Source organism: Phoenix dactylifera, chromosome 5, assembly GCF_051530095.1.
Source record: "Phoenix dactylifera cultivar Ajwa chromosome 5, Ajwa_hap1_PhDact_Kaust_v1.1, whole genome shotgun sequence".
NCBI classification, from domain to species: Eukaryota; Viridiplantae; Streptophyta; class Magnoliopsida; order Arecales; family Arecaceae; genus Phoenix; species Phoenix dactylifera.
In genome coordinates, this window is record NC_143194.1 from 8,269,313 (window position 1) to 8,283,171 (window position 13,859).

At 36.6% G+C, this 13,859-nt stretch overlaps 1 protein-coding gene across 5 annotated transcripts in view; it reads right to left on the minus strand.

Moving 5' to 3' along the window:
* Positions 1–5,089: 5,089 nt before the first annotated feature.
* The window catches only part of LOC103716942 (lysine-ketoglutarate reductase/saccharopine dehydrogenase bifunctional enzyme), a 69,176-nt gene continuing 60,406 nt past the window's right edge, over positions 5,090–13,859 (minus strand). For all 5 annotated transcript variants that reach the window (XM_008805152.5, XM_039116327.2, XM_088721574.1 and 2 more), the window contains 8 exons: positions 11,672–11,801; positions 7,855–7,934; positions 7,135–7,293; positions 6,808–7,063; positions 6,614–6,722; positions 5,676–5,837; positions 5,519–5,588; positions 5,090–5,431 (listed from right to left, as the gene is read on the minus strand). In XM_008805152.5, the coding sequence (XP_008803374.1) occupies positions 5,373–5,431; positions 5,519–5,588; positions 5,676–5,837; positions 6,614–6,722; positions 6,808–7,063; positions 7,135–7,293; positions 7,855–7,934; positions 11,672–11,801 (1,025 nt within the window). In that variant the 3' untranslated portion in view covers positions 5,090–5,372. The remainder of the gene's footprint in view (positions 5,432–5,518; positions 5,589–5,675; positions 5,838–6,613; positions 6,723–6,807; positions 7,064–7,134; positions 7,294–7,854; positions 7,935–11,671; positions 11,802–13,859) is intronic.

The following is a 13,859-nucleotide window of genomic DNA, read 5'->3' on the forward strand; positions in this document are numbered from 1 at the left end:
TTGTAGATCAGCTATAGAAGGGCTGTAAGTTCATCTAAGTGCTAGGTAGCAAGTCTAGAATCAAATCAAGTTCTCTCTGTTGAACCACACTCAAATGAAAGAGGTAAGCAGTATTTCTGTGTATACAATTACAGTGACGACATTATGAAATTTAGTAAACCAACTACAAACTAGTCTCATTTAGGAAGTTGTAGCAACATTTATCAATTGAAATAGATGTCAATTGGACCAGTTTGGGAATCGTCTTTATGCTGTGTTTGTAGATCAGAACTATTGCTTGTCATAATCAAGTAGGATGTACTTTTATTCATCCGTTGCTTTTTTAGCCATTTCACAAGAATATTTTGACCATCCTACTAGGAAAACCCTAGAGAAGGTAAACTCATGGGCAGTACATTTTGGGTTGAGATTGAGGATTGAGGGGTTTCAATTACCATCTTTCCTACTTTTTTTGGTTCTATATTATCATTGCAAAGATAAATGGTCTGCATACATAAAATGTTATTATAGAGCTTTTGGAGTAGTCATCACTAGCAGTAGTGATGTTCCAGATGTCTGTAAACAAAATAATCGCCATTTTATGTCGCATGAAATTATTTTCCTTAAAAAAATGTAGTAGAAATTATGGGTTTGAAAATCAAAACTTGCACCCCGAGAGGGAGAAGAAGAGAGTTGAATCAATTCTGCGATCCCTCAGGATTACTGTTTGGTGAGCATTTAGCCATTTATCTCATGTTTCCAGATAAATTAGCCCAAAACTCTGGCCTAGATACATGATGCAAGCAGTCTCTTGGCTCTTGCAGCAGTGAAGCATAGGTCTCTGTTATGCTGTTTGGGACCTTCTCTTTCTTTTCTTCTAGTTATTGGCCCAGAAGCTTCACCATGTTTTGAATTTGGAATGCATGCAGCCCTTGTTGTCTTGTTGCAAGTACCCCACGCGAAGATGAGGTTCTTTGAAAATCTTTTCCAGAAGAGCAAGGAATATTTTCCATGTTTTCTTGCTCTTATTGCCTTCACCTGCATTTGTTGCTCTGCACCAGCTTGAGTCTGACTTTGGTTTTATGGAATAAACTAAGACTTTGGTTGCAAAGTAAAGAAAATCCATGCTGTTACGGATAACATTTCTTTTATAGCATGATTATTTTTTATTCTCAAATCCAAAGTCGACTTTACGTTTTAAGAGAAAATAAGCTAGGATTATTATAACTTCTTGGGTTTTGTAAGTTGTTTTTGCCAACAAACAGCCTAAACCGTGTGCAAGAAACAATCACAATAAGACCAATGCAGAAGAATTGATCTATAAGGTGGTGTATCAGTATTAGCAACAAATATGTGTACTTAGAAATCATTTTGGCTTGCCATTGGTAGCGAGTGCCACCTATGCATGCAATCACCCTCCAGCATGGCTGTGCATGCCACTATTGGCTTTTCTCTTTCCCAGTGCTCTTTCAGGTAAAAAAATAAATTAAATTTGCTATGATGGCACACTTGAGAAAACATAAGAGAATACTTGTCTCAGAAATAAATAAAAAGATATTAAGAAATTTTTGTGAACCAACATATCATTTTTAACAAGTATCTTCAGGAAGGGCATACCAAAAGATAATTTCCAGGCACTAGCATGAGATAAAATTTTCTTTTTTCCTTTTCTCTCATAACATAGTTTTACACACACACAAAAAAAAAACGAATATTAAACATTAAATATGTAGTCTAACTTTTTATAACATTTAAAACTATTGCCTACAAGCAAAATAAATCTGTTATAATTAGATAAATACTAAGAATAAATGAAAACTACCATTGGGAAACAAGTATGTGGACTATAATAGCCAAGCTTATTGCATTTTCCATCCTCATGTTCGGTGAAGTTGGATAGATCTCCTCCCATGTTCCTCTAGAGATGCTAGAAGCCCCCGAAACTAGCAATTGTGGATTGGGTTGGGACTCAACTAGCTGTTGGGAAACTATTAACAGTATTATATCCTCTGCTCGAACAAAATAGAAAGAATCTGATGGAAAGTGCATTTACGCAAAGAAGGAAGGCCAATATGATAATTAGCCCAAAGAAGAAGATATGTACAAGTGCATAGATTTCAAAACACAACGAAATCTAAGAAGGTCAAGATCGTTTAGGTTTCGCCATTACCTGGAAGCAATCCAGAAAAATGGTAGATGGATGGTAAAGGAGGAGAGGAAGGGTAGGAATACAAAACATCGGAGTGACTGACAAAAGAGTGAGCATACGTTCCTCTTCCTCATGAAAAATCCGTTTATGTTTGAACGGATTGAATTCGGATCGTTAGGAGATGGGAAAACCCAAAATGCCCTTGTATTTGGGATTGTGGCATTTCCGTTCTCAAACTATATTGGAGTGAGTTGATGGTTAGCTGAGGTCTCTCTTCCTATAATGTGGCCTCCATGCATAGGTGATGTATGACTAAATGCATGCTCATGTAGATTCTCGCTCCCTCCATTTAAGCTCTTGCATTTTGCCAAACCAATGGTCCAAACCTTTTTAAACCTAATCACAGGTGGTACAAATCCAATTACAAATACTACGATTAGCCTATGATCTACTCAAATGGGCCCGTATTGTATTGCCTCTTAGTCCACATAAATCATGGGCTGAATTTATACCGATACTATTTGTACCTTACTTTAAAAAAAAATTAGCCATAAAATACTATTTGAATTTCTTGGTCCTATATAACTATCCAAAATCTATCTAGTAATTGATGTGGGACTAAACGCATGCTCCCACAGGTACTCACATCATTCATGGGCCCTATTGGCTTTATTTGGTATAAGGCCTGAGCTTCAGAATATTTTTTTATTTGTTTTTGCTTATCATTTTTTTTTGAAGATCTAAGCTGAATCCCTTTTTGAATTCCAATTTTATTTGATGTCTTTAAAAGACCAGTACTTCTACATTGTTTGGAGTTTTTTATAATCATTTATATATTTTCTAGAAATGAAGAAACATTCCTATCGTTTAGAAAAATGTAGCATAATGCTTCTATTTTTTAGAAATAAATTTTGTATAAGATTGGCTAGTTTCCATTTTCCTAGCCCAATTGGCCATGTTCATATCAATATAAATAACATGTATCCAATAATCAAATTTTGCACTCTAGAATATTTATATAAGTTGGCAGCTAAATATGCACCCTTGAGGTACATATGTCGATCCACATTTTGTGTATATATCAATGATGAGTACATCCTTTAGTTTGGATATGTGTCATGCTTATAATTCCCCTGTTTGTTTGTGTCTATGTCTATAACAGATTGTGCACCTATTTATCTATATGTGCTAGAATGTTTGCAACTAATTATTTAAACATGAATAACTTATTAGACATGGTAAGTCCAAATGTGTGCACAGCCTAAACATATGTAGTGCATAACATGTGCATAAGTCCCGTTGGGTCTATGCATCACATCATATGATGACAATTGACAAGGAAGAATATGGCTAAAAAATTCAAGAAAGATCGATTGTATTAAAAAAAGGAAAATAAAAACTCTGCTTTTTGCAAATATAGAAATGTGATGGCCATTTATGCAAATATATTTTCCAATATTTAGAAACTCTTGTCATCGCATACAGTACTACGTGTTTCATCCGAAGTAGTTTTGAGAGTATGTAAGCAATATTGCACCGGTTCAAGTAGTCTAAAGTTTACACTAGTTCAATCTGCTTGCATTTCTTTCTTTTTTTCCATCTCATATAATTTATTTATTTGATAATTTATGTGTTATTAAATCCTTGAGTGAATACCATAATGCTAAAACTAGCATATGTTATGAAGATATTAGTGCATGCAGTGCCAATGTTGGTGCAAATAGAACTAGTATTAAGTATATGGTGCCACGATAGTGCAAGTAGGCATATGTGGATCTTTTCAAAGAAATATAGTGACTACATGAAAAGTCTAAAGGTTGGGGCTTTCTTGCCATTTCATACGAAAGGTGGAGATCATCATGTAAAAAGCACTTTTTGAAAAAAAAAAAAAAAAAGGTTGCAAATAAGAGCAATAAGATAGGGATACCTTTTTAACTTCCCAAACTCTGAAAATGGTGGGATTTGAACATATAACTTGTGGCATTTGAATCTAGGTCTTGTGTACAACTGTCAAGAAAATTTACTAGCAAGTTGGTAGCTCCATGAAACTTCTATATAACTCCAACATTTGTGATTTTTGACATTTTGTTGAGCTATAATGGTGCTTTAACATAAAATTAGCCAATCAAGATCGAGTTTCACATTTGGCTGTTCAGCACAGCAGGATACCTGATGCCCCTCCCTCCGAACGCTATTCTCTGCCCTACAATCTTTCATTAGCTCCCTGTAAAAAAATTCTGTGACCACAGTCTTGCAAGATTATCTTCTAATAAAACGTGGATAACCTGAAAAGCACCTCATGAATAACCATCATGCTAATAAAACAACAAAAAGAATTTCAGAAACCTGAAATCATAATTTTACCCTTTCAAACAAATTGGATGGTGTAATTGTTTCCTGATTCAACTTCAATAATCAATATGCCTGTCAATTTTATATTTGGAATGGTTTGCTGATCAAAACTGCTAACTCGCCTGATTTTACCTCTAACTGGGTCTATCGAAAGAACTAGTTAGAGTCCATTCAGAATGATTCATGGAGACGAACTCACGGCGACATATTCCCTGTGAAGGTGACGCTCAAGCCTGGCCAATTTTTGTCAAATGCAGGCCTAGCAAGCCATTCATATATAATAACTTTAAGCCATTAAACTGGGTCAGCCATGAAAATCTTCTTTCCTACCTTACTAGGAAAAGGGGAATAGCCCAATCCAAGTCTTACATGATTCCCTCAACTTATAATATGATAAAAAGAAAACTTTGAACAGGTTGATTTCTATGGGAGCTGACTGCAAAAATTTACTCTAGTAATCATTGAGCCAAGGCCATCAACGTCTCATCTATTTTATTTTTGTTACAGCTTCCTCTGATGCTTGAAACATGTCTCAAAATTAAATTATTTGAAGACCATCCAATTCATGAGGCTAATAAAAACCACCAACTGCACAAGACCAGTAGCAAATGCTGAACTTGCATGAATTAATTCTGTTCATCATTGTCTTGAGAAATTATATCACTGCTGGAATATTTTGATAGAATTTGATTTGTGAATTTACATTTCTTTTGATAAAAGCTTGTCCAGCCACCTTAAAACAGTAGTTGCTAATATTGGAGTAGCTCTTTCTTATTTATAATGATATTTATTTTCGAATTCCTTGTGTGCTTGAGACTCCTTAGAGATGTTCAAATGACATTGTGTTCAACTTTACAACATTTTCAAGGAAGCTGGTCATCTATAATTTGATTTATGAGGTCTCAATTTTCTCCATAAGCTTTATACCAGATGCTTCCAAGATATCCAGAGCTGCCAAGTCACACATAACTCATCAATATAGTGCAAGTACCAACATCCAAAGACTAGAATTTACTCCAGGAATTAATTTGATCTAACCTGGCAAGTAGACTTCTGGTTCGAGAGGTCTAATTACACCTCTCCTCTGGACATTGTTCTGAAGTAAGAGCTGCAAAAGTAAGAGCAGGGAAAATGAATAATATTTTGCTGGTTTAATTAAGCCTGCCATGTTTAGTAGCATCAAATGGAGATTTACCAGAGCTCCTATTGCTGCTGGAATCCCAACTGTAAGAGCCATTGCAGTTGTTGTTTCATCATTTTGCACCCTTCCGAATTCTAGCAGGGTAGCCTGGCGGTTTTCAGTGGGTCTGCCATCAGGAAACTCCACTTCCACTTCATGATGTAAAAGCACCATATCCTACATGATGAGGTGAAATAAGCATGGAAAATTTCAGAAACCCGTTCAAATATACTGAGGTCTGATAGCAAAATGTACCAATCCAACTTCCGCGATATATGCATACATGGAACAACATGAGTTGTAGGATGCTTATAAAAGCAACTGCAATAGTGGGAAGCAAATATGACAAATCATACAGGAACTGAAATGTACATGTTTGGAGAAGAACATTAAGCTCCATTGGCGGGTGCCATTATTAGATATTCTGAGGTGCCTCATTGTTAAAATTATTCCGAGGCGCTTTTGATTGTGTTGGGAAATCACTTATCAAACATGAACTTCTTAAAGGTGTTTACCAGATTTGCAATGTGCATTTGCAGCGGATAAGTAGGTGATTGGTTTACATGAGACACTTCACACAGGAGCAGACTAACCCTCTTTTGCTGGTGATCCACAGTTTTAATTTTCATATTGCAATATAGATCACTTCAGTTGTATGTAGAAGATTCAATATCTATGGTTATATAATTTTGTTTTGGTTCAACAAAAAGTGATCAATCAACATCTAAGATGAAAGGTCACTGCTTTTTGCTGTATTAAGATGATTGCGCCATTAAATTTTTCTAATGCTTGTATTAGGACCATCATAGTCCTATTCAACCAGCATATATGTAACGATGTTACAAAATTTCAGACAATAAAACTGAAGATAACAAACATAAACCTTACTGTATTAATAATAGTGGATGTAGAAGTGCATAGTTACTCAAAAAAGAAAAACAAAATCATTTTACCTGCTCTTTGCTGGAGTAGGCTAATCTGTGTTCCATGCGCAAGCACACAACATCAAATGCACTCAAACATGCCACCGGGATTTCCTCATCCTCATGAAGTCCCAAGAACCTGATTCATAATGGTTATAAGTTAGTGAGATGTAAAAGTGTTCAAATACTAGAAATTTCAACATGAATGAGCAGGAGCCAGTAACTTGATAGTTTTGATCGTCTTCACTGCTGTCGTCGTTTCTTTGCAGTGCCCACTCAGAATCAAGCTCTTAACCATTTCCTTTTCATCTCCAGTTGATCCTTCCGGGTTGTTACCATTCACTGGAGAAGAGTGTTTGGTGTTGAGAAGTCCATTTAGAAAGGCACTAAATGTTGGTCTTTGACCACCTTTCAACATGGGATGAGGTTCAGCATCAAAAAAACCAATTTTTGCTAGACTTGCCATTACTTCACTAAAACCTGCACGGACACCACTATAGTGAATAAATGACAAACATTGTTTCCTATAGAAAATAAAGACTATAACTTACCTTCATAGCGGAGGGTGGCCCTAAATATGGTTGATGCCTCATTGGTGATTCCGTATAAGTCCCCGTATAGTAATGAGTTCCGGTTTGGGAGGCACTCCAAAGCAAAGGCTGGAAGTTCTGGTATGCGAAATCTTGTTGCTGAGTCATAAAGTTCATTTCCTGCATGAAGTTAAAAAGAGTAGGGAAGTCGATGATTAGACAAGTTAAGATGCTTTCCACTATACCAGGTAGCTGAGTTGTATGAGCATCACTTTGAATATGGAAGACCCTTCAATTGAGTATACATGGATGTGGAAGCAGTGATGGCCTGCCTCCTAAATAAGATTTAATGAATCAATTATTTGCATGAAGTTGTCTAAAAGCACATTGTACAATTTTCTAATGCAATATGATATAGCATTTCAGATAATTCTTATTGCTCGAGTTCAATGTATATTTCATGTAATATTGGCACAAAGGAAATTATTATGGAGGTCTACTTAAAATTTTATATGGCGATTACTGCAGCCAAAAGGAGGGAATGTTGAGGTATTTTATTTCATAATGTGAATTCCCAAGAATTATACTCTGGTTTCTCAAACAAAATCTGAAGTTGATGTTCACAATTATTATGCCAGAATGATGTTCTCAGCTTTCACAATTACTAAGTTGTAACATCCTTTTGTCTAGGATATGACAGATGACATATTAATACCCTTCTTTTTGTAACCAACAACTCACCATCAACATGAACAATCTTCCCCATAGATTTGTAAGTGGCTGAGTTCCGCCCTGCACGAATTGCACCAGCTGGGCTCCAACTAAACCATGAAAGAAGAAAATCACTTACAACATTCTATCTCAATATTTGAATAGAGAATAATAATTAGTTACTATAACAAAGTTTGAACAATATCATCAAACATTAACAACACAAATCTAACATGAGGAATACTTGATATGCATGTCAAGTTGTATCTCAGGCAAGGTTCGCCGTACCGATACCGGACCTCGTACCGGTGCCACACTAGCATAGTATCGGTATGGTACAATATGAATTTTTTTTTGCGTACCAAAAATTGGTACACCATCAGTACTGGTACCAATACCAAACCGGTATGGTACGGTATGCCTGGTACCAAGATTTGCCGAACCGGTCTGTACCGGCCAATTCGGGCCATATCGGATCGGTCCGGCCTAGAACCGGTACTGGATCAGCGTGAAAACTAGTTCCAGAGATATCTCAGGCTGGAACCGATCGATACGCATGCATACCGGTGCGAATCGGCCGGTTCGCACTGGTACGGTATTTTTTTTTAATCCACAGCACCGCGCCCTGTGGATTTTTAAACCACAGCGCAGTGCTATGGTGTCAAAGTGCCCCGCGCGCGGATGCGGAAAAAAAAATCTGATTTGTACCGACTGATTCCAGTATGAACCGAAATCGTACCGGTCCAGTAGGCGACCGGTACGCCTACCGGTACCGATATAACGAACCTTGTCTAGTACCATCCGGTCCGATACGGTACGATACGACATATCATAATCTCAGGTTCAAAGGATTTTCATGATTCCATTAAGGTATGCAGAAAAGATTGCAGAAAATAATACAGTCATATGAAAAGCTAATTTATTGTGATAATATTTCTCCTGTATAAATGTTGGGAGAAGGTTTTCATATTAAATGAAAAGCTTTGGCAAAATGATAAGTCCTAAATGATATATAATTTGAGTTTATAAATGACCTTCACATTGTTAAAGAAGCTTTGGGGGACTTATTTTCCAAGGATTATATGTTACAAAAATTTTGGGAAAAATTCTGACATTATGGAAGTTCTGGAAAGAGTGGATGCATCAAAATAAAGCAGTTTTTCAAATGGAAAAGATATCCTAACAATTTTATTTTAAAACAAATCAAATATACTGAACATGATCAGTCATAGTCCTATGTAGGGATGGCGTTGGTTGTGTCTGGTCTATAGAAGCACATAACTTCCACTCAAAGTGGTGCACTTGCTATGGCATCTTTCCAAAAACTCATTTTGACACCTGCCAATTAAGCATTTCTCCAATTTTTTTAGACCTGTTTCACCATATCGACACCAAAATCTGCTCTTTGCTTGCACCCACTTTCGGTAACTAAGGTCATGTCGGGTTAGGTTTGGGATCAGGTCAGATTTGGTCAAGTTAAAGAACCCTTAGGCAATCTCAACATGTTTATAAAGCATGTTGAAACAAGTAGACCAACACCTGAATGGCCTATTTTCGATAGATTACTAAAACAAACTACGAACCACATGACAGAGAAGAGAAGGGGAGGAAAAGGGATGAAAGATAAACAAAGATTGAGGGGAGTAGAGGAAAGGGATGAGAGGTAGAGGAGAAAGGAGGAAGAGTAGATCTTTAATGGTCATTAAAAAATTCTCTTGCGACTCATCTTTGAATGGATTGAATAATCCATTGATCTAAGGTTTTCTCACTTGAAGAAATGGGTCGTTTGGGGAGGGCAAGAGAGAATGAGAGAGCCACATGACCCTATTTTTATTCAGAAAGTGTTATTGTTGACTTTGTGCAACAACTCAGGAGCTCACTAAAAAGACTAACCAGAAGGTTTTATTTAGGTTACTTGGCCTTGTATAAGTATCCAAGATCTCCCCAACACACAACTAATGTGGGACTCAATACATGCCCATACGGGCTCTCACATACTACCCTTGTTTAAGCTCTGGCACCTTCACTAGGCTAAGGGTCTAAATGTAATAAAAAATCCAACCACAAACACCAAGACCAGTCTATGGTCGAATCAAAAGGGCTCATGTTGCAATGTCCCCTAGTCTACATGGAACATGGGCCAAGTCCACTCCGATGCCATTTGTATCAATCCAAGACCTCATCTAAAAAGGCTAGCTAGAAAGTTTTATTTGAATTATTTAGCCCTATATAAATATTAAGGATCTGTCTAGTGCACAACCAATATTGGACTAAACACACGCCTGCACAAGCTCACACAACATTAGAAGTAATAGGGGTCAAAAAAATCCCAAAGGATTTCCTGCTTTGTGTGTGTATATATATAGAGAGAGGACTTACCTTCATGATTATATTCAGTTAATAGGTCAATGAGGAGCCAATATATCACATGATTATGGAAGCAAAGCAAAGAAGAGATTACAACAATTCTAGAATTATTGGGTTTTAATTATGTCAATATTGCCCAAAAATTACATCTGAAGGAAATAACCTTCATAACATGAAGAACCACGATTTGCAAGAACTAGATAGCTTAGATATAGCCTCTTTAACTATGTAGAAAATCTTAATGTACTAGTGTTTAAGAAAATGACATACGTAGGCATGAACTCCTACCAAAATCTGCAACAGATAATGGAAATACATAACATGCAACGAAACAAATTAATGAGAATTCTTGGAAATCAACTTCTTCTGTTCTGATATTCAAACCCTCAGAAAGAGGATATAGGCGGGGCTTCTTCTGAAACAAGGTGTTCAGAACTCTGCATGTAATGGAGAACAGATTGGTAGATTCCATGCTAGAGTCAACAGGCATGTGGCATGGTTGCACAACAGTGCTCCATGCCAGTGCATGCCAAGCACGTAATGACATCGGCACATGCCTATTGAAAACTTGAACTTAAATACAAAGTAATATAAATTTTCAATTGGTACACTCAACTTTGACATTTGACATTAGATACTTCTGAGTACAGGCAACTACAATATAAGTTTGACTCTATGTACACATTTAATTCTTTCAACCATAATTAAGGAGGCTCTTACCTGCAGTAGGTTGGTTGTTATATATGCTGTTTTCAAGAAAGTTATAAAGCAATCCTCTTGTTACATAGTTAAATTAACTACTCTGCAACTATCTTCACAAAATTCAAAATTTTTGGTCACCATAATTGCCAAAATAATAGCCGACCCCAACTAGTTTGGGATTAAGGCTTAGCTGAGTTGAGTATCATGAACAAAATAAATCACACTATATGACTGACACAATGATACCTATTTTCTAATGACTTGTGTCAGGTTACAGATTTGCTAGATCACCATCAGATCCCTTTTTCCCATCAAGAAGGGGTGAAATATAGAGCACATCTCTACATGGAGAAGGCTCCATGAATATGATTGAGCAGATGGCAGTCAATCTAGCATCATCCTGACACAGACTGGTGCTAAATTCCTAGCAGAGGCAATTTTAGGCAAGAGAAAGGCTACAATAACACTTAGAAGGCCAGGCAGTTGGTAAAGAGACCTGCCATATTGGCCAATGTTAATCTCATGCAACCAAAATCCAACCCTACATAGTTCAGACTTCCCCTAAACTTTGAAAGAGTCCAGGCATAAGACAAATAAGAATAAATTGTAAAATAAACTACATTTGTTTCTAAGGCACAAATTGTAAGCCAAACAATCAAAATGAAACCGTAATTCCTTAATGAATCTATTGGATTTAACAGAATCAGATTTAGTTACATTTTGTTTAACATAAGGACTTACAAAATTTACTAATGAAATAGCTAGTGCACAGTTCTACCTGAACTTGTAAGCTAGCGGATTGTTTGCAGCAGCAGGAGATGGAAGTCCACCACAGTAAGAAGTAAATGATTTTATTTTCCCCTTCCCGACATGTGCATGGTCGATCATCTTCATTGCCATCATGTGATCTGCACATGCAAAGAAACGAAAAAGATCTTAATAAAATATAACCACCATAACTTGTTCCTCCTTTGCCAACTGCCATTCTTTATAATGGTACATCCTTTGTTAAAATAGATTCTCACAAGGATCATTTATTCAAGATCTTGATAAGGGTAAATTTTGGAAAAACAGTAAACTAACTTTCATTTATCACCAAGAGTACACGACTGAATCAGTAACTTGTGCTATAACCTTTTTCATTGGTAGAAATTGTGCTATAACCAATTACAAAAAAGACATAAGAAGGCAGTTCACTCAGTTTAATGGAAGGAGAATTTAGTTAATGTATTGCATACACGAAGCCCATCTAGACTTTAGGCTTTCAAAATGAAACAAGGGAAGGAATTTATTTTTTGTCATTGTTTAACAAAAGTTAGTAAATGCTTTGTTGACTTGCTATAGTGAATTCAGCAAACCATTTGCCGACTTTAATTCAAAAAATTCAAAAGAAATAACGATTCACCCTAAAACAGTACTGTACGGACTATGGTCTGCCATACCGCCCAGTATAGGGCGTACAGTACAATATCAAGAGAAAACTGGTACGAAACTTACCTTCAAGTCAGTACCAGCCTGTACTAAGGTGCGTACCTGTCTGTACCGACCTGTATCGAGATGTACCAAGATAAAAATTAAGAAAAATTGTTAGGAAGCTATTTTAGTAGAAAGGTGTATTGTACCATAACATACCGAGCTGATAAGGTATCGATACGGTGCCCAGTACCGAGATTGCGAATCTTAGTATGGACCCATACTATACCTATCACGGTTGCTGACTGGTATAGGTCCCGGTACCAGTTCGGCGAACCTTGCTCTAATATCCTATAAATAATACACTTTTGAAAATGGGTGATCAATGCCATGAGAACTTTTACTTGTACCTTTTGAGATGAAAATTACTGAAAAAGCAAATTACATCTGTTGAAAGTGATATATCACATATCACTACAAGACTTGCATAATGTATCTTCAGTTCTCCACACTTAAAAGAATTATGCATGACCAACAAGCCTTATTCTGTTGATGCAATTACATGTCCTACATCACTTGTTACCAGAAATATATATTATATTGTCTTTCATATCTTCTTTTAGAACATACTCCCATTTCTTTTACATCTAATTTCCTCTTTATTTGAATTCACTAGTACTACGACCCCCTTCTCACCCACACCAATAGAAAAAGAGAAAAAAAGAAAAAATTAGGCACACAAATCCTCCTGACAAAAGGTCTCCATGATCTTTATTGCATGCTGTTTTACCATCTCAGATCTCTTCAATTGGTTCAACTTCTAATTTTTTTTTTAAAAAAAAAAACTCAAAGCATTGCTACTTCTGCAATATTAGCAGCACCAGTGCTAAGGAGAAAGACAATGTGGAGCTTCGCGGAGGTAATATAACTAATTAGAAAAAAAAAATGAGAACAAAATATGCCAACCATCCTTATTCAAAATTTCAAACACAGCTGGTTGTGGCACATTACCATATTGCTCAAAAAACAAAAAGAAATTTCAAACACAATTAAAATATGAGAAGATATATATTTGTAGAAGCAAAAGAAACTACTAATGTTGACCTACTCCATATCAACTGAAACTACATGGTATAACATCTGTTGATTAGTCTTTTGGACTTTGCTCCAAATTCCTATTTGAAAAGGACTTTTTTGCAAAAAGGGCATAATAAGTTATTTCTTTCACGTGGCTTTTAGCTGGGCCCTTTTAAAGTTTCTTTGGGTTCTTTGGGACTGTGGCTCCTCGGTTTCTTTTATAAGGCAGCAAGACTCTTTCTAGGGTTCAGTGAGGAAGGACCCCGATTGCCGCCCCCTGCTCTCTTGCTCTCGGTCTTCTGCTGTTGGTGTTCCAGCTTCAAAAGGCATCTTCTTCCGCTCGCTGGGGACTCTTCGTCTTCAGCCGTGACTCCTCACAGTGGGCCTCTTGTTTCCGTGAACCCCCTTTCTTCTTTGTTGTTCACAGTATATGAAATAAGGGAAGGTAAGATCTTTGATATTCCTTTGATCTACCA